At 46.1% G+C, this 20,000-nt stretch overlaps 1 protein-coding gene across 1 annotated transcript in view; it reads right to left on the bottom strand.

Annotated features, from left to right (window-relative positions):
- The window catches only part of LOC144893203 (adenylate cyclase type 3-like), a 77,631-nt gene that overhangs the window by 15,693 nt on the left and 41,938 nt on the right, over positions 1-20,000 (bottom strand). The window contains exon 2 of the mRNA XM_078782849.1: positions 5,565-5,723. Coding sequence (XP_078638975.1) covers positions 5,565-5,723 — 159 coding nt within the window. The remainder of the gene's footprint in view (positions 1-5,564; positions 5,724-20,000) is intronic.

Below are 20,000 nucleotides of genomic sequence, written 5' to 3'. Positions count from 1 at the left end.
TGCCTACATTATTGCATGTTCCAGTCTCTTCTCGTTCACAACATGATCCATCTGAAGGTTCCCCTCCGGATACCTTGTTTGAGGTACAGAGGGCCATGTGTCGCATAATGAGAATCATATATGTATGCCAAAAGACTCCATTCAAGACTTAGTGGGAGAAATACTACCTGACTGGGCCATGATGTTCATCAAAACACTTTGAGAACTCTATAATGGAATCGCCCTTGAACAGAAAGGAACGACCATCCAAAAACGTCCTGTGAAGACCGGGGCATCCACAGCATTCAACAAGAAAAATAAATAATTTCCAAATCAGTCACTGTGGTAGGTTGAGCAATTCTAGGACTTGAGTGGATTTGTTGTTGAAAGCTCTACAGGTGTTCTTGTGAATGCAAGTTGAGACCAAGACAACAAATTAAGGAGTCATGACAGTACATGTGAAGACAGCTTACTTCCATCACTTCTATGTGGACTTAATCCATATTGTGTGACATTTAGCTTTATTCCTCTATGGAGTATAATTGTGGATAGCAAAGATCACACTGCTTGGTCACCTGATAGTTCACCATTGAGCTAGCTGTCTAGGTTGGGCACGATCTACAATGAGATCGGACGTAAAGCAAAAGAGCACGCCGTCCTTCAAATGGAAAAATGAAACCAGCTGTCCTCTCTGCCTTTAGGTTGTGCACATTAATGATAAAAGGTCTTCGATGCAAAAGATTATCTCATTGTGGTTTTGGAGTGGTAGACTGTCCAAATTCCGTTCCAGGCATTATTGTACAATTAGAGCTGCTTGCAGTCGGTTAGAATGCTGGCATGAGGATTATAGAACAGGCATGTTGGGCCAAATAGCCTTCTTGTATATGCAAGTTTCCTTGAATACTCTTATAATAGGAGGACGGCAGATAAACATACAGCAATGGGAAATATTAAATTTAATGTCACATTTTCCCATGCAGACTGAGGTCAATTCCATGTTCTTGTTGGATTATATGTAATGTTGTGGGAATGATTTATAGGGGGTAACCTTGCATGATATGGCAGGAGTTGTTTCCCATATTGCATGTATTAGAATAAGCACACAGTAATTTATTTGCGATATGAGATATGTGTCGTTTTATGTATAGAAAGCTGTTGTCAACCTTCCCGACATGCGCGTGTCTAAAACAGCTTTCCCTGAACACCCTTTTAAAATGTTTTTACCTTTGTAATCTGTCCGAAATGTGCTTTAAAAGTGTCTGATAGGCCATCAGGCGGCAAATTTAGGCGGGAACACCGCCATGACGGAAAAGGTCAGGGAAGGGTTAGCCCAATTGACTGAGGAGTGTCAAAGGCCATAAGGCCTGGTTTATTTAACAATCCTGTCCATTCGTTAGCTTGGGGTGCATATTGGGTAGATTGTTAAGTCATTGCTTTTTTTGTATTCCAACCCTGTTGTTTCAATACACTTTAAACCACTTGATCTCTGGGTGAATTGGAGTTCCTATGATCGTTAGTAGAATTATACACATTCATGAAAGGACCGATTTGGTTCGGGCAGTTAGCGTCCCCTACGAGGACCATGCCTGCATCCGGCGATTTAGCTCGGTCGCTAATTCATGTAAATGGATGCACGGCACCGATCAGCGCGACTCATCAATTGATGCGACGGTGGTTCCATTGGAGCTAGGTATCATGGCAAACAGGCACGTGATCCAGCCCAGAACAACAAATCAGTTGGCCGTCATGACGGCTTTGATCCGGTGGGTTGGGATTCGGACCAGGCGGCTGGGCCGACACTACAGTTTTAACAGTATATATGAAAATGATAATAATAGGACCAGGAATAATACCTTGATATTGGCTGATGAATTTGCCTAATATTGATATTGCCTTATTCTAATCTCAACCCCATCCTAGGTTATCTACCATATAAAACACAATGTCAGTTTGTGTGTTTGTACAGATGCAAGGGTGGGTTTTAAAGGCCAATCTTTTAACACTGTGGTTATTTATTATTATTAATCCATTGATCAAAACTTGTGTTCGAACTCAGTTATAGCTAAAATATGAGCCGGGGGGAGGGGGGGAGCGGGGGAGGGTGGGGGGTGGGAGTCATAAATAACAACCAAAGGTGTCTCGCTTTTAAAGCGAATTTTTGATTAGAGTATACATTGATTATTGGGAGTGTGATAATTTTATTCTGTGTAGATAAATACACATTGAAATCTGGCTGGTGTTAAGTTCATCTATACAGGAGCCATGCTGTTAATCTGATTAAAAATATGTATCATGTAATTTGAATAAATAGATTAACTATTAACTTGTGTTATGTATAATAGTATATGCCACATAACGAACTAGGTTTTAATTCTACACACTGCAGTCGGCCTTCTTGGTAACGTCAGGCGACAACCAGTCTGCCATCCCAAGGTTGTCCTTTTGATGTCATGAAGTTTGCTGGAGGCCTCCAGAGGGGTGGACATCATATTTACAGCTAATTTCTGGAAAACTCGCCCCTTGGGGGAATTTTGTTGTGTCGGTTACTGACTGGGGTCTTCTCATTGGCTGGGTTTCTCCGAGGCCCAGACTTTGTGACGCCACTATTGATATATCTCCTCAACGTCTCTCAGCCCCCTTCTCTACCTCCCCCCCCCCCCCGCCCCTTCCTCTGTACTTTCAAGTTCACCCCACCACCCTTCTCGGTTTGAAAAAACACTATATGAGGGACTTGGTCACAAGGGATGGGGAGAGAGAGATCCGGGCTAAATTATGTTACTTTTCTGTACTTGATGTTCCTTTGATATTTTTTGGTACTCCTGGTACTTCTGTATTTTTTTTTGGTATGTTCTTTGTTTGTAAAAGCCAGACTTCCTCTCCCAAGCATTAAAAAAAACTCTTCATTGTAAAACCACGGAGAGGACAATCAATTATTTCCACTACAATTTATGTTGACCTAATATAGATCTAAAATTAATCCTCGACAACACTAATGTGTGTTCACTATGGTATATTTTTGAGGAAAAAAACAAACAAAAAACATTTTCCATAAAAGAGTAATTACATCTCTTCTATTGGAATTGTAGATGGTGGCTTGCAAACCGAGCCTCAACGGTGGTGTACAGAAGCATTTTTTAAAATAACAATAAATACTAAGTGCAGGGATGGGAAATTCGCCACACGTGATGTACAATGCACGCAGAGTAAAAAGGAGTGTTCATTTACATGCGTTAGATGTCTAAAAAAGAAAAAGGAAAAGATACAAGCACACCTGACGCTAGGCCGAGGCTTCAGACTTTGGCATGTTCACGTAGCTGCACCGTCTAATAAACTGTTCCAGCCCTTTAGGTTTGAGAGGCTCTTTGCTAGTGCAATGATATTTCTACTACCATAAATGTGCTGCTGTCAGATTGTGTGGAACTGAACACAGTTTTATAATCCCTTTCCTATAACAACCACCACTTTCAGGTCTGATGCGGGATGGTGGAGGTGTAAGAAACTTGCCTATGAGGTGTATAGCCTGGCTTCGATTCCCGGCCTGAGTCCATATCATCTGATTGGTGTTTCACAGGCGGGGAGTTTCATCACAAAGTGCGCCATCCCTCGGATGTACGTCAAGCCGTGTGTGCCATCCTTTTGCAATAGCTGTCGTTTTTTTTTGTTTTTTTTTAATACTTGGGCTATGGCTCATAATAGAGCTGACACACACACACACACACACACACACACACACACACACACACACACACACACACACACACACACACACACACACACAGATGAGACAAACATTTAACACAGCCACTGAGCTTGGGGGAAGTGCCGTCACTTCCCGGGATACTATGGGTACCAGTGACGTCATAACAATGGCGCCGCTTTTTTCACCATACTCAGCGAGGAATTTCCTCCTCCTTATGGATGCCAATCAATGGGGATTGTCCATGCTCTATCCTTTTCAAGCAAGGAAGCGGCACGTACCATTTTTTAAGTGTTTGGTATGACCCAAACCGGATGGGTGTTTTTTTAGGAGACATCATCTCCTTAATGGATGGCCGTTGGTTTCCTACAGAAGCTCATCTGCCCTTCGCCAGGTGTTGTTTTTGGTACTGGCATGGGTGTCACAGTTACCCTCCCCACTAGCAAAGCCAGTGAGAGGTGTCGGTTTAGTCTCCGACAACCCGACCTTGCGGCAGGTAGCACTGGGTTACATGTTACCAGTGACAGTCCCAAAAGACTGACCTGACCTGTTGGATGTTGAAGATCCCACTGTCTTTTGCAAAGAGTATGTGAGTGAGTTATCGTCAGCACCCTGAACAGATTCCAAATTCCACTGACTACCACTGGGAATGCAAAGGCAAGCTACCCAGTGCAATCCTTGCTATGGAAGTCCTTTGGCAACAGCACCACAGTAAGAGAACCCCATTAAGTTGACGTCTCAGCGGGCCGATGGCTTTCCCACCTGATCCAATGTTAATTCAAATGAGGTACAGCAAAGAAAGGTTGGGAGACACCATCTCCTTACTTGCCTTAAAGCTACAAATACTCATCATGCACAATTAGATTAATATTTTAAAGTAAATAATCGATTGAATTTGACCAACGACCATGTATTTACTGTGCATAGTTTAGCTGTGTGATCTGGTAAAGCGAAAATACATTTTCCTGGATAAAGATGTGTTTTCCGCCATGTTATCCTCAACCTTAGCAACATGCGTTCCCTCACAATTCCTCATTAGCAGGAGTCTGGGTGCCTCTGGGCTGCATTAGGCCTGCTTATGGTACTTATTAATAGTCTGTGCCAATGGTTGAGAGCTAATGATGCCCTGTGGGATTTGTGTAGGATGGGTTTGGGCACGCACCTGTGAGTGCATGCGGTGAGGTGGTCAACCTGCAATTCATCCTCACCACCTGACCACTTCACCACACCAAGAAGCATATCCCATCTCTCTTAGGCACCCCAGAACCAAACAATATTTACCTGTCACTTGCTCGACATCTTTTTGTGAACTTTGTACAAGATTACAGTTCTGTGATAATTGCTAAAAGGTATTCCCTCAGCAAGTTCACCTGAGGGAAAACTGGTTGATTTAAGGAATCTTATTGTCTGACAATGGAATTATAGCATCAGAGGCCTAGGTAAGCCTTTAGGCATTTTGTCTTGTTGAGAAACTTCATCCTGTTTGTGCTGTTACGTTCATTAAGCATCAACACGTGGAACATCTACTTATGCATCGCAGGTATGATTGCGTAATGACCCAGCTAACACAACACCGTTGGGCCAACGTTGGCCCAACGTTGTTGTGTTAGCTGGGGATGTCATAGATATACGAATGGGCCATTTGTTCATGTATGCAAGAGAGTGGGAGCATGGTGGGGTTCAGACTGGTGAAAACATGGTTTGTACAGGGGGTGGGGTTTTGGGGGACAAAATATTCACCACATTTTCCGCACAATGAACAGATTCCGCAAAAAGAAAATTTATGAATGTGGAACCTCAATGTTTTACTTTTGCCCAGTTTCTAGAATGATCATTTTAGGAAGACAAGGCATGCCCATAATGGTATTTACACAACACCAGGCCTCACCTCATCCCGCCGGGTTGCGTTCAGGAAATATTTGGCCACATGGTCTGGAAGGATGTTCTTCACGAGAGCTTCGTTCCAGCGGCGTGTATCGTTCACCTCCTCTTTCTGCTCGTCCAGGTCTCGCTTCCACAGGTATATAGTCCTTATGGTTTGCTCTGCCTGGAGTACAGATCCAAAGTGAATACAGAATATGAGCTTTTCCATTCAACTTCATCCCAACTTCCCTCCATGGCACTCACAATATCAGGATTTATACCAGCTGAAGATCTTGTTATGACAAATAATATGCAAAGGGACTTTCAAATTTCATGTGGACTTTTTTTTTTTACACTCATAACTAAGTTTGTGTATATACTTGTGTATACAACAAGAATGACCACACTGTGGTTACAACCTGTGACACGAGATATACGTTTCACCTCCTCTATCTACTCAACCTCTTCATCGTTGCTCTTGAAGGTATGATACAATTAATCTCCGAGGGTCTTCATGGTTTGGTTCACAAACACAATGCATATTTGGGTCTGGTTTTGGGAAACAAGTGCACCTACTCTGAACAGGAGTGGCAGGAAGGGTCATGTTATTATCCTCTGTGGGGTATATAGATTACAGTAGATCTCAGGCCTCAAGAACATCACACGTGTGTTCACTTATCAAGTTACCACCCTCCCACTCTCTCTGTGGTAAAAAAAACCCCTCTTGTTTATTAAAAAAACCTGTACGTGGTCATTCAGGGTGCGGAATTTGCCATTAAGCGCGACTAAATTGGCTTTAAAAATCCGGTAACAGGCCGATTGGGAAACGCGCATTTAACGCGCATATGGCGCCATTCAAAAAATATGTAACGCTATTATTTTAGGGATGCACGTACGGGCTTGATTAAACCTTACTAATAAATTTAACACTCAACCTAAACAAAGCCAATGGAAATCTGATGCAACAAAGCCGGATAGTGTATAATCAGCAGAGGCCTGTAAAGGCCAAATGCATTAGGTCCACCAGGAAACAATATGGCGGCCATATCATTTCATCTCAGCACTACTTAGTGGGTAGTCAAGCGACAGATGTGGATGTGGTCCGGCAGCTATCCGACAAATGGGTGAACCACCTTTTAAAAATATACCCACAACAAGAACCCCAACAACAACAACAACAACGTGAACTTTGTAGACCTGCAACATGTCGCAAGTAAAAATGATACTGTTATGAGCTGGGAGGTTTGGCATTATTGAGAGTACACTATGTATGTCAATCTTGGATTTTATTTTATTATTCACATGACTGTAGTTTTGCCATTTTGTCAATGTTTCATTGTTGAAGCCAAGTATCTCTATCTGTCTTTGTTTTCTTGCTTATTCCACACCTTGGTAATACAAACACGCCATTTATTTTAATGAAACAAACCTGTGAGGACTATCATCACGATGGGAGGACGACGTCGAGGAATCAATATGGCGGAATCAATAGGGCGGGTGTTGCGTTGGATGTAGAGTCACATGGCACGGAGCGGATGGAGTTCTCTTTGTGATTGGGTTAATTGCGGAGAGCAACATTTGGTCCCTGGGTGTGCTCAATCTATGTCCGGCATCAGGTGTGCCACACCTTTGTTCACTAGTGTTGTTGTCTGGGGGTCTTGGTGGACATGCTGGCTTGTTTCTGGGTTGCTGTGCTTCATATGATTGTTGTGAGAAAGACGTTTATATACATATACATACAGTCACATGAAAAAGTAAGTACACCCCATGTAAAGTTTTGACTTTTCAACATATTTCAACATACAGCTATTTGATCTTCATTTCAACAATATTGACAGATAAAGGTGATATAATATAACAAATATGAAACATTTACATTTTGTAGTCCATTGTGTAATTTCAATAAACATAAATGCAAATTTCGCATGTGGAAAAAGTAAGTACACCCCTACATTTATCACTACTTCAAATACCTAAAATTAGAATCAGGTGCACCAGCTCAGGTGCAAATGATTAGAACATCGTTAGAGAGGATCTTGGAGGAACCTGTCTTATTTAAACCTCACATTTAGTTTGGTTTGCTCTTTGTTGTTGAAGTGTGTGGCGTCACCATGCCAAGATCAAAAGAGCTCTCTGAGGCCTTCAGAAAGAAGGTTATAGATGCCTACGAGTCTGGGAAGGGATTTAAAAAGATCTCCAAACAATTTGAAATCAATCATTCGACTGTCCGGAAGATCATCTACAAGTGGAGAAGATTCCAAACAACTGCCAACTTGTTCAGGCCAGGTCGCCCCAGCTAGTTCAGCTCAGGCCGCCCCAGCTAGTTCAGCCCGAGAGCAGACCGCAAGATGCTGAAAGAAGTCTCTAAGAACCCCAGAATGTCATCACGGGACCTACAGGTAGCTCTTGCCACTGTTTATGTCAAAGTATACGAGTTTACCATTAGAAAGAGTCTGCACAAATTTTATCGACATGGGAGGTGTGCCAGGAGGAAACCTTTGCTGTCCAGAAAGAACATCAGGGCAAGACTAAAGTTTGCCAATGAACACCGAGGCAAAGACCAGCACTTCTGGAACAATGTGCTCTGGACAATGAGTCAAAGGTAGAGCTATTTGGCCACAGTACCAGAAGACATTTTTGGCGAAAACCAAAGACAGCATTTGACCACAAGAACCTGATACCAACTGTAAAGCATGGTGGTGGAAATATTATGGTTTGGGGCAGCTTTGCTGCATCAGGGCCGGGGCAGCTTTGCTGCATCAGGGCCTGGGCAGCTCACCATCAAAGAATCCACTATGAATTCTTCATTGTACCAGAGGGTGCTTGAGGATAATGTGAGGCCATCTGTCAGAGAGTTGAAGCTCAACCGAAGGTGGACTTTGCAACATGACAATGACCCTAAACATACCAGTAAATCCACCAAGGAATGGCTGAAAAGAAAGAAATGGAGGGTTCTGGAATGGTCAAATCAAAGTCCGGATCTAAATCCCATCGAGAAGTTGTGGGGGGATTTGAAACGAGCTGTGCATGCAAGAAACCCTCAAACATCGCACAGCTGAAAGAATTCTGCATAGAGGAGTGGGCAAAAATTTCTCCCAGTTGATGTCAGAGACTGGTAGACAGTTATAAGAAACGCCTCCTTGAGGTTGTTTCTACCAAAGGGGGCAATACCACCTATTAGAGCCAAGGGTGTACTTACTTTTTCCACATGCGAAATTTGCATTTATGTTTATTTAAATTATACAATGGACTACAAAATGTAAATGTTTCATGATATTTGTTATATTATATCACCTTTATCTATCAATATTGTTGAAATGAAGATCAAATAGCTGTATGTTGAAATATGTTGAAAAAGTCAAAACTTTACATGGGGTGTACTTACTTTTTCACGTGACTGTATATATGATAAATGTTGCCAACATTATATAGAAAATTATCATAAAATTATTATTTCACACACGACTCTGCTTTTTTTTTTTTAGAAACAGAAGTACAAGTCAAATTGTAATCACAAAAAGTGATCTTGTGTTATAAGCAAAGAAAAACAATTATTTGAGAGGAACCAAACCCGGGATAAACATTCATGCAGTTCTCCCAACAACACAGCAGGATACACCACAGATTTTGTTTATTTATTCCTGTTTAGCTTGGGTGACTTTACACTCGGGACTCACATGGACTCAATAACGATGCTGGAAAAAAACCGTCACACCCAATTGGTCAGTAGTGTGAATATTGTTGACATAGCTACAGCCACACAACCTCTACTTATTTAAATAGATTGGAATATGTTTGCAAAAGTCACAGTGTTTATTATCTTGATTGTATTATCCTGAAAATCAATACAACTCGTTCACTGATTTATCCATTTTAATGATTCAATCCATACCAACCATTGTTTGCAAACCTATCATGTATAGACTTCTTTTTAAAGAGTTTGGAGGTGTGCGTAAGGTGCTGCTCATCGATCTAGTTGCCACTTTAGGATACACATGATAAGACCCCAGATGAGGACATCCACGTATATGTATATATATGTATGTATATATATATATATATATATATATATATATATATATATATATATATATATATATATATATATATATATATATATATATATATATATATATTGTTACGGGTCGCGGACAAGATGTTACTTTGGGCCGAGCGGATGGTCAACCGCGACCATTACAGGATCCCCGATTAGCCCGACTCCCCCAACGTTGACCAAATCGCGCCACAGATATTCAATATGGAAACCTCTAAAGCGACCGAAAGAGAAGGAAGAGAGAAGAAGACAGAGTTCGGAGGAATAACAGGATTTATTATACACACAAGCAAAAAGAAGGAGCGATCAAAGTTATTTACAAGCAATGGATGGAAGAAGCAGTCACACAGTGAATCGTTAGCTTATCTATGCCGTTTACTTAACCCCAGGACAACGATTAAGACAGACGACATTCACACTTACACGGGGGAAATTGCAGGCAGGAATGGCGGAGATGGGTTGCTGGAGAGGGAGGCAGGGTCAGGTCCCTGCAACCGGCAGGGCTGGAGGTAGCAGCTCCCACTCTTCGCGTTTTTGGCGGGAAAACCCTCGGTCGCGTCGACGCTGCTGATGCTGTGGACGTCACGCGCTGGCTCGGTCACACCTGCTCCTCTCCTTCTGGTGGAGCCATCTCCCTCCTCTCAGCGCGTCTCTCCAAAGCTTGTTTCATCTCCAAGTACCTCTCCTTATTGGAGCGTCTCGCATCTCTCATCTCACAGCTCATCTCTCATCTCACAGCTCATCTCATCTCATCTGCCGAGGCAGTCCCTTCCAGTCGCTTTTATTACTCGGGTCGGAATCAAGCCGCCGGCGGCGAGGGCACGCCTACCGGGTCGCTCACCGCGGTGCTGGTTGGCAGTTAGGGCTGTCCGATTCCCCCTTTGATCATGACGACGTGCCACGCCCGTGAGTTGGCGGCTCCTACCCCCCTCTTCTCCAAGATTAGCACATGGGCAATGGCGGCTTGCGGGATTGAACACCACTCGCACCGCTTTTGAAAGGAACTTTGGAGAGCGGAGATGATTGGGGAAATTGAAAGGGGCCTATGCTTATTTCGTTCGATGCAATGCAGAGTCAATCTAGTGGGAAACACATATTTAGCCTACATAGAATAAGGAAATAAGCTATTTAAAAAGATATATCGTGGCCTGTGTGTAAGTTTCATGGAATTAACTAGGGGGACGTCCTTCGACCTTATTTACTCTACGAGGGTCAGTTAAAACACAGCAAACCAGTTCTCACATTCTTTACACTTTCCAAATTCGTTACAATATATATATACATATATATACACACATATATATATATATATATATATATATATATATTGTTGCGGATTCGGAGTACAGCGCTCCCCTTACCAAGGGGGGGGGTTAATCCCCTTGTCTTTTACACTGGCCGTCTCCGATTCTGGAAACTATGACGTCACTTCCGGTCGGTAGTAGCCAGGGTCATTAGTCAATGTAGTCCCAAATACCTGCGTACTAAGACCGGCCGTAAGCGAGGAGATAATTTCCACCCGAGCCGCAGCGTTAATGGATACGCCGAGCGAAGCGAGCTGCGACTCGGGCCGTTAACAAAAGACTAACCCGATTCTGAGCGGTTCTGCCAAATCGTGCCACGTATATCAATTGGGGACAGGACGAAAGCGATCGGATGAGAAGAAACCAAGGGGTAAAGAAAGAACAAATGTGGTTTATTTATACAGTGCTAGAAGAGGAAACAAAAGGTAAAGAATATACAGTTGAAGAGGAAGAAGCAGTAACACAGGGCAGCCTTATCCAGTCTTAAATTAACACGCCCAGGACAGAACAAACACACTTACATGGGAGGATGGGATGGCAGGGATGGTAGGAGGCAAAGGGTCCAGGTAGCGTTCGGCCGATGGGAAGCCGTCCAGGCTTCGGCCCCAATCCACGCTCCGGCTCTTGTGGTGAAAACCTCGGCAGGCAGCTCCGCATATCGTCGGCCGCGAGCGGACTTTACTTATAGTGGGGAGGAAACGCTTCGGCGTACCTAATAGCTGGATCTTCCACGGAGCGCGCGCCCAACCAGTTCGTGCAACAACCACACAGGGCTCCTCGCTTCTCCCACTCTGATTCTTCGGGCTCCCTCACTCATCTCTTGAAGTAGTCCCACGCGGCCGCTTATATTGGCCGCTCGTGTATTAAGCCGCCTGCTTTTAGGATACGCCCACCGGTGAGCTCACCTCAACCCTGGTTGGTTGGTGAGGGCTCCTGGTCCCGCCCCTTGATGAGCGTTGTGGGCCACGCCTTCGTTCCTGGCGCTCCTCCCCCTTCTTCTCCAACTCAACTCGGCCGCATGGCTTATGGCGGCTTGCGGGATAGAAAACCACTCGCACCGCTTTTGAAAGAAACTTTGGGGCCTACTCTTATTTAATTAATACAACGCAGATTCAACTTTTGGAAACAGATCCTTAACTGAAACATAGACCAATGAAATAACTAGAGAGGTTTATACGGTGTCCTACGTGTTGTACATGGCCTAACTAGGGTGCAACCTTTACAAAGGGGGATATTTACAAGGCTTATTATTTTACAAAGTGAAGGTTCTAAAAACCGTAACAATATATATACACGTGATGATATATATATATATATATATATATATATATATATATATATATATATATATATATATATATATATATATATATATATATATATATATTGTTACAGATCGCGGTTAGGATGTTATAGACCGAGCGGTGGTTTAAAACCGCGACCTAACAAAACTCACCCGATTCCACCCGAACGTTGGTTGTATCGCACCCTAGCTGCTCAATGAGGGAAAAGACAAAAGCGACGCAATGCAAGAGGAAAACGGAGACAAAAAAAAGGTTTGAAATACTACTACATTTATTCCTACTATTTACACACAAGCAAAAAGACAGATGTCACGTTTATTTACAAGCACAAGACGCAGGTGACACAGTGCAAATTTAGCTTACCTACAGACTTAACTTATATCCCCGGACAGAACAAACAGAACGCTGACTCACGCGGGGAATGCCAGGGATGGCAGAAGGTGGATGGCTGGCGGGAGAGGAAAGGTCCAAGGGGGGGTCTTGCAGCTCAATCGTGCGTTTGGCAGCCGCCGTTCCTTTTTGTTGGCCCTGCTCCAAACCGCCGTTCAGGCCCCCTTTTGGCGGTTGCCGGGTGTCGCTGCTGCGGCGGCCTCCGTCCGCTGCGTTCCCAGGACTTGTCTCACTGGTCTGGTCCCTCAACCCTCAACCCTCAACTCTTTCTTGCTTCTCTCACTTCTCACCACCGACTCCCCTCTCTGGCAACCGACTGTGACCAACTCCTTGCAACCAACTCCTCCTCTCTTCACAACCCTTCTTTTTCCAACCCAGAGTGCATCTCTCTTTCTTCTTCTTCTTGTGCACTTCCGGTTGCGCCCTTTTATAGCGCCCCCAGCGATCACGCCCCCGGCGCTTTGGACACGCCCATCGGGGCGCTCACCTCGGCCCTGGCTGGTCGCACGACCCTCGGGCTCCGCCCCGGACGACGACGGGCGGGCGCGCCCCTCCCCTCCTCTGACGAGGTGGAGACACGCCTTTCTTCCCTGACTCGAGCCTCGTGGTCAATGGCGGTTATTGGAGGTTTTGGAGGGGATGGAAAGGGAGATTTTTGGGGATGGGAAGGAAAGGGGGTCTATTCTCTTTCACTGGTGCAATGGAGTACTTTTAATTAATGGGAGACACAGCCTTATCCTAAAACACAGAATAAGAGATAACTGTCAAAAGAAAAGATATATCGTGTCCTGCATGTATGTTTTTATGGACTAACTACGGGAACGCCCTTTGACCTTTATACAACCACAACGGAGGGAGGAGGGGTGATATTTTACAACATTTTACCACCACAACAAAATAAAAAAACATTCTCATATTCACAACACTGCACCCTCCTCCCCTTAGGCACATCCCGGGCCTATTACTTTTACCTTAGTGTGGCATGTAGGTGTAGTTCCCTCTACTTTTAACCTGACCCTGAGTGCGACTGGTTTTAAAACATAAATAAATGTGTCCCGCTGCTCCATTGCACCCTGCCTAACAGACTTACGCCCACAGTTAACCGAATTGCGGAATGGTCTTCAAACTATACACTGACGGTGGGGAGCATTATTTACACTGACGCTAATTTTATTTACAAAACTAACCCAGGACCTGTAATTGTTCTTTCTGGGGGGAGGACAGTCTGCTCTGCATCAATGCACCATTAAAGCACCCAAAAACGCACCAATACACACCCAAGCACCAATCGGTGCAGTCACCATTGTTCAATGAATAAAATAAAACCAACAAACCCAACCCTGCAGGTGTCTCTTGCTCTTCGGCTCCCTCTGCTGGTTATTATTATTTCTTCCAGTTGTTGTCATTTTCATTTGCTTTGCTTACTGGCGGCCTATTTGCAATAAAGCTTGCCCAAACGTGTCCATTTTATTTATCTTTATTTATGGCCCACAGGGCCGACTACGTGTGGTTCACCTGTGGGGCATCGGTGCCCTGTGGCCAAGGTCCGCCAGCAAGATTTCGGGCCCTCATGGCCGGTTCCAGCAGAGGGGCCATGCCCCAACCCATGGGGTCCATAAGTGGTGCTCGGCCACTGACATGTGGTCCATAATGTGGTGCATCGATGCAGACAGCTGGTTCTGGGAATTCCGGGCGCACAATGGCCGACCCACGCACGCTCCCCTCGGCGCCCAACGGCGCTCAGGTCCTCATGTGGGAGACAAAAGGGGGGACAAGACAGATGAGCGAGGGGTAAGGTCTCAAGGGTACACATCAAAAAGGCAATGCAAGGCGAAATGCGTACGGAGGGCGAAGTGAGAAAGCTCGTCCCTACCGTACGTCACCCCCCTGTTACCTAGCCCACCCTTGCCCTTACCCCATATGTACAAAACCTACACATTACCAATTCGTCACTACTGTCACGTCTTCCCCATATTTCCCCTATACCAAATTCGTCTCCACAATCCCTCTACTTCAAAATTTGCCATCATCAAGTCATCATCAATCCTCATAAGGAGGCAGAGATGGAACATCAAAGCACAATGTCACACCCACGTCATGATGCGTCTCACATTCCAAACATTTGCACAATAAAAAATAATAAAACATGGCATGGTGTGGAGTTACCTGTCACCTCCGGTGAGTGGGTGCAGATGGTGCGAGGAGACTTCATCCTAACTATCCTCTAAATGACTTTAACACACTTTACACTACCCGGGGTCTTTCCCCTGCCAATCCATTGGCCACTTACACTATGGGTTCTAACAACCAATCCCCATTGACCAAACTGTGGTGCTTCTCAATTTGGGGTCTCACTCCCCCGATTCATCTCCCGGTGCCCTCGCACAATTTCTGGGCCGCGACGTGTAGCTCTCCCAACAGGTCTACCCACCTGCACACCTCCACCACTGTAGTTGCCACCCGAGCTTACCTAGCTCCTCACCCTAACCTATCTAACTGGGGGCAGCCCCTCTCCTGGCTCTGTCACCCCATGGTGCCCTCTGGCACTGGGCTACCCGGGTCCGTCCTCCGGATCCTCGGGCCCCATCCACAACAACTACTACCGGCTCCCAGAGCCCACCTGCGGCCTCACCTGGCCGACATCCTTACAGTGGTGGAGTGCCCAAACCAACTACACACACTAACAGGCTACACGCCCAGCCATTTCCACAACACTAATGCACCCATCCAAATACCATTCTTTCACCTCGCACCACAGATGCCAATATCCAACCACAATTTACCTGTACCCTCTACCTAACACTTACACTACCCGCCCCGGGTATCCGTGATGGGGGTCCACTCTTCCCCCATTCACACCTTCGCACCATCCACTCCACTCCACAATTTCCACCATTCTCACTCCACGACCATCCATTCCAATCCTCCAGACCATTTATTCCATACACCTGTCTTTCATTCACCTGTCGTTGCACACCTGTGCAATCCTACCTGGTGCCACCTGCACCCTCCTCCTCTTCCTGGACCATTTGGTCAACACAACACGCAATCACCACTACTCCCTCATACACTGCTCCATTCACCTGTTCAGTTGCACACCTGTGCAATCACACCTGTTCAATTCTCACCTGTTCAATCCTCACACACACGGCATCATCTCAGCTAACTACTCCCCTCTGAACTTGCGCTTCCCAGTCGTCCCTTTAAACTATTGCGCTCCCACGTCATTATCAACCACACTAATCTACCTGCGTCCCCACTACAGGTATCAGTCACGAACTAAACTTAACGTCACCTAATGTCATCTTCGCTAGGGCCCTATCATTATCCAAGCCCTCCCTGGCTCGGTTGTCATAGCCACCCCATAAACTATTGCGCCTTTGCCCCCACAATGTGAGGGATGATGGATTTGCCATCCCACCACATTGGGGAGGTCCTACTATCAATTTCGCACACCTAAATCCAACCAACCAAAAATTTTCCATTTACTGCCAATTCTATTCACTTTTCTAAATTTTGTATCAAATCACTACTATCACTATCACCATCACCCGTCTACTTATTACATCCTCTCGGTGCGCCAATTCACATCTACAGCCCGGCTTCGTACAGCCGAGCAATGAATGCGGGTTCTTTTGTGTCCGCGGCTGGATACGTCCCGCATTCGGGGCAGGGACGGAGGCTTACCCGGGCCGAGATCCCATGCACCACCTCGGCGTGAAGCCATCCAATGTCCCGATCTCGACCTGCCGGCACGTCTCAATAGAAAGTGGTCGCCATGACGACCCTTCCTATCGGGCTGCCCGCTCCGCCTGGTGGAGCCCGGACGCGGCCGCTCCACGCGAGGCCCAGCGTGGATCGCGCACGGCGGTCCTTTCGAACCCGCCGTGGCTCGGATCTCCGCTGGTTCTCGCGGCACGCGAAGCCCGGCACGCACCGAGGGCCCGATTCGGCTAAAAGTCGACCTAACCTTTAACCCGGTTATCGTCGACGCCTCACCTGCAGGCTTACATGCATACGCTACCCCTTTCGTGCTCATACATGCAGCCGTTCCCATTCTCCTCGTACCTTTCCTTACACACCCAGGTACACTCACTCCGCCCATCGACTTGGTCACACACCTGACCACCGAACACCTTGGCACACATTCGTCGCTCGCACACCTCACCAATACACCTCTTCGCGCCCCTTTCTCGGTCACTTCCTTTGTGACAATCACAGGTGTGCTCTCACCCGCACACCCAACCACGTGTCTCACTACCAATTCCAGCGTGCATTCCCACTCACGCTCTACCATTCCAGGTGTGCATCCTTCTATTCCAGGTGTACATCCTCGCTCACCTGCCACAACCAACTCACGCTCCGTTTCACTCTCACTACTCTCACCTCCACTCTTGACAGCGCACTCACCCTTACTCTCGACGGCACACTCTTTCCTCATGCACCCGTCCGTTACACACCTTTCTCGCGCATCCTCTCGCGCACACTTTTTCGTTACTTCCTCCGTAACACTCACCACACCGCGCTTCCCTGTGCTCCCTCGCACACGCGCTACGACCGGCTCACTCCTGACGGCACACTCACTCCTCGGCGTGCACTTTTTCCTCACACACCCCATTGTCGGACATTCTCGCACACCTCTTTTTTCGCACACCAGACCTGTCGCACACCTCACCAACGGCCTCTCACGAACACCCGGATCCAAACCAATCCCCAAGCCGACTGAAGCTTTCCTCACATCATATACATTGCCACTCACCTCCGTACTTCGTCTCACCTCCTCTGCCACCTGCAAACTTTTTATTTGGTTAGTGAGCATCACATCATGATTTGAACACAGACCTTGTACATATTCCATGACTTCCTCCTTTATCTCCCTCTTAGTTTCTGTCTGTCCCTTCTTAATTTCACTCACCTCTTCTCCCACTTCCTCTAGTTTTTGTTTAACCTCTTTTATTTCTCGGTGCGTCCCCTCAAGTTCGTCCTCTAAGGCTACCGTGACCGTCTCTATGTGCATCCTCACCTGCCGGTCCTTTGTCTCCATTATCTCTGTCACCTCCTCCACCCTCATTGTCAGTTCCTCTCGTACCATCTGACATTGCCTCTGTGTCGCTATCAAGTCATTTTTAATTTCTTTTTGTGTCGCCTTTAACCCTCCGAGTACTGCAGTGTTCCTTTGAACCTGCTCCACTAACTCAGTTTGTCCCTCTGTCAGCTGCTCCACCTCCTCCGTCAGATCTTCTATTCCCCCTTGTAACTTAGCCGTATTATTCCTCACTTCTTTCTCCATACGCTTTTCGCCTCGCTTTACCTCCTCGCGTAGCCCCGAGACCTCCTCACTCACCCCTCGTCGTATTTCCTCCATCTGGTTCCCCATCTGTTCGATTTCCCGGGCGGATTGTTCCCCTATTTCCCGCAATTTGTCCTCCATCCTATTTTCTAACCCCATTAACCCATTTTTCACCCCCTCTAACTGATTCTCCTGGGCAGCCATTCTGTTTTCCACCCCCGTTAACCCATGTTTCACCCCTTCTATCCCATTGTCTAACCCCTCAAATTTCTTGTCTAATCCCTCAAATTTCTTTTCTAATCCCTCACCGGTACCCCTCGCTTCGTCCCTCATTACCCCCATTTGGTTTCCCATTACCCCCATTTGGTTTCCCATTACCCCCATTTGGTTTCCCAAGTCATTCCTCAGGTCTTCACTTGTCTGGACCATGAGCGCCTTTATTTGTTCCATAAATAGGCCCCAATCCATCGGCGGCGCTGCTACGGTCACGGGCGCGGCCAAATTTGGCGCCACAATAATCATGTGCGCGAGCGCGCCATTTTGCGCGCCTGAAATTCCCGCAACCACATTGCCATTTTCCTCCTCCCTTTCTTCCCCGAAGTCCTGGGTTATTTCTAACCCCTCTATCTCTCCCACCGGCATCCCGTCGCCTTGGACAGCCATGGCGCGATTTCAAAATTCGGGCTTTTCCTTTAAAACAAAACAAATTTCGGTATTTTATAATTTTGAGCGCGTGAAGCGCGCTCCGGGTCGATCTCACTCCCCGACACCAATTGTTGCTGATCGCGGTTAGGATGTTATAGACCGAGCGGTGGTTTAAAACCGCGACCTAACAAAACTCACCCGATTCCACCCGAACGTTGGTTGTATCGCACCCTAGCTGCTCAATGAGGGAAAAGACAAAAGCGACGCAATGCAAGAGGAAAACGGAGACAAAAAAAAGGTTTGAAATACTACTACATTTATTCCTACTATTTACACACAAGCAAAAAGACAGATGTCACGTTTATTTACAAGCACAAGACGCAGGTGACACAGTGCAAATTTAGCTTACCTACAGACTTAACTTATATCCCCGGACAGAACAAACAGAACGCTGACTCAAGCGGGGAATGCCAGGGATGGCAGAAGGTGGATGGCTGGCGGGAGAGGAAAGGTCCAAGGGGGGGTCTTGCAGCTCAATCGTGCGTTTGGCAGCCGCCGTTCCTTTTTGTTGGCCCTGCTCCAAACCGCCGTTCAGGCCCCCCTTTGGCGGTTGCCGGGTGTCGCTGCTGCGGCGGCCTCCGTCCGCTGCGTTCCCAGGACTTCTCTCACTGGTCTGGTCCCTCAACCCTCAACCCTCAACCCTCAACTCTTTCTTGCTTCTCTCACTTCTCACCACCGACTCCCCTCTCTGGCAACCGACTGTGACCAACTCCTTGCAACCAACTCCTCCTCTCTTCACAACCCTTCTTTTTCCAACCCAGAGTGCATCTCTCTTTCTTCTTCTTCTTGTGCACTTCCGGTTGCGCCCTTTTATAGCGCCCCCAGCGATCACGCCCCCGGCGCTTTGGACACGCCCATCGGGGCGCTCACCTCGGCCCTGGCTGGTCGCACGACCCTCGGGCTCCGCCCCGGACGACGACGGGCGGGCGCGCCCCTCCCCTCCTCTGACGAGGTGGAGACACGCCTTTCTTCCCTGACTCGAGCCTCGTGGTCAATGGCGGTTATTGGAGGTTTTGGAGGGGATGGAAAGGGAGATTTTTGGGGATGGGAAGGAAAGGGGTCTATTCTCTTTCACTAGTGCAATGGAGTACTTTTAATTAATGGGAGACACAGCCTTATCCTAAAACACAGAATAAGAGATAACTGTCAAAAGAAAAGATATATCGTGTCCTGCATGTATGTTTTTATGGACTAACTACGGGAACGCCCTTTGACCTTTATACAACCACAACGGAGGGAGGAGGGGTGATATTTTACAACATTTTACCACCACAACAAAATAAAAAAACATTCTCATATTCACAACAATATATATATATATATATATATATATATATATATATATATATATATAAATATATATATATATATATATATATATATATATATATATATATATATATATATATATATA

The sequence above is a fragment of the Myxine glutinosa genome, chromosome 8, assembly GCF_964187855.1.
Source record: "Myxine glutinosa chromosome 8, kmMyxGlut1.1, whole genome shotgun sequence".
Classification (NCBI taxonomy): Eukaryota; Metazoa; Chordata; class Myxini; order Myxiniformes; family Myxinidae; genus Myxine; species Myxine glutinosa.
This window is presented reverse-complemented; position numbering and strand designations above follow the sequence as displayed.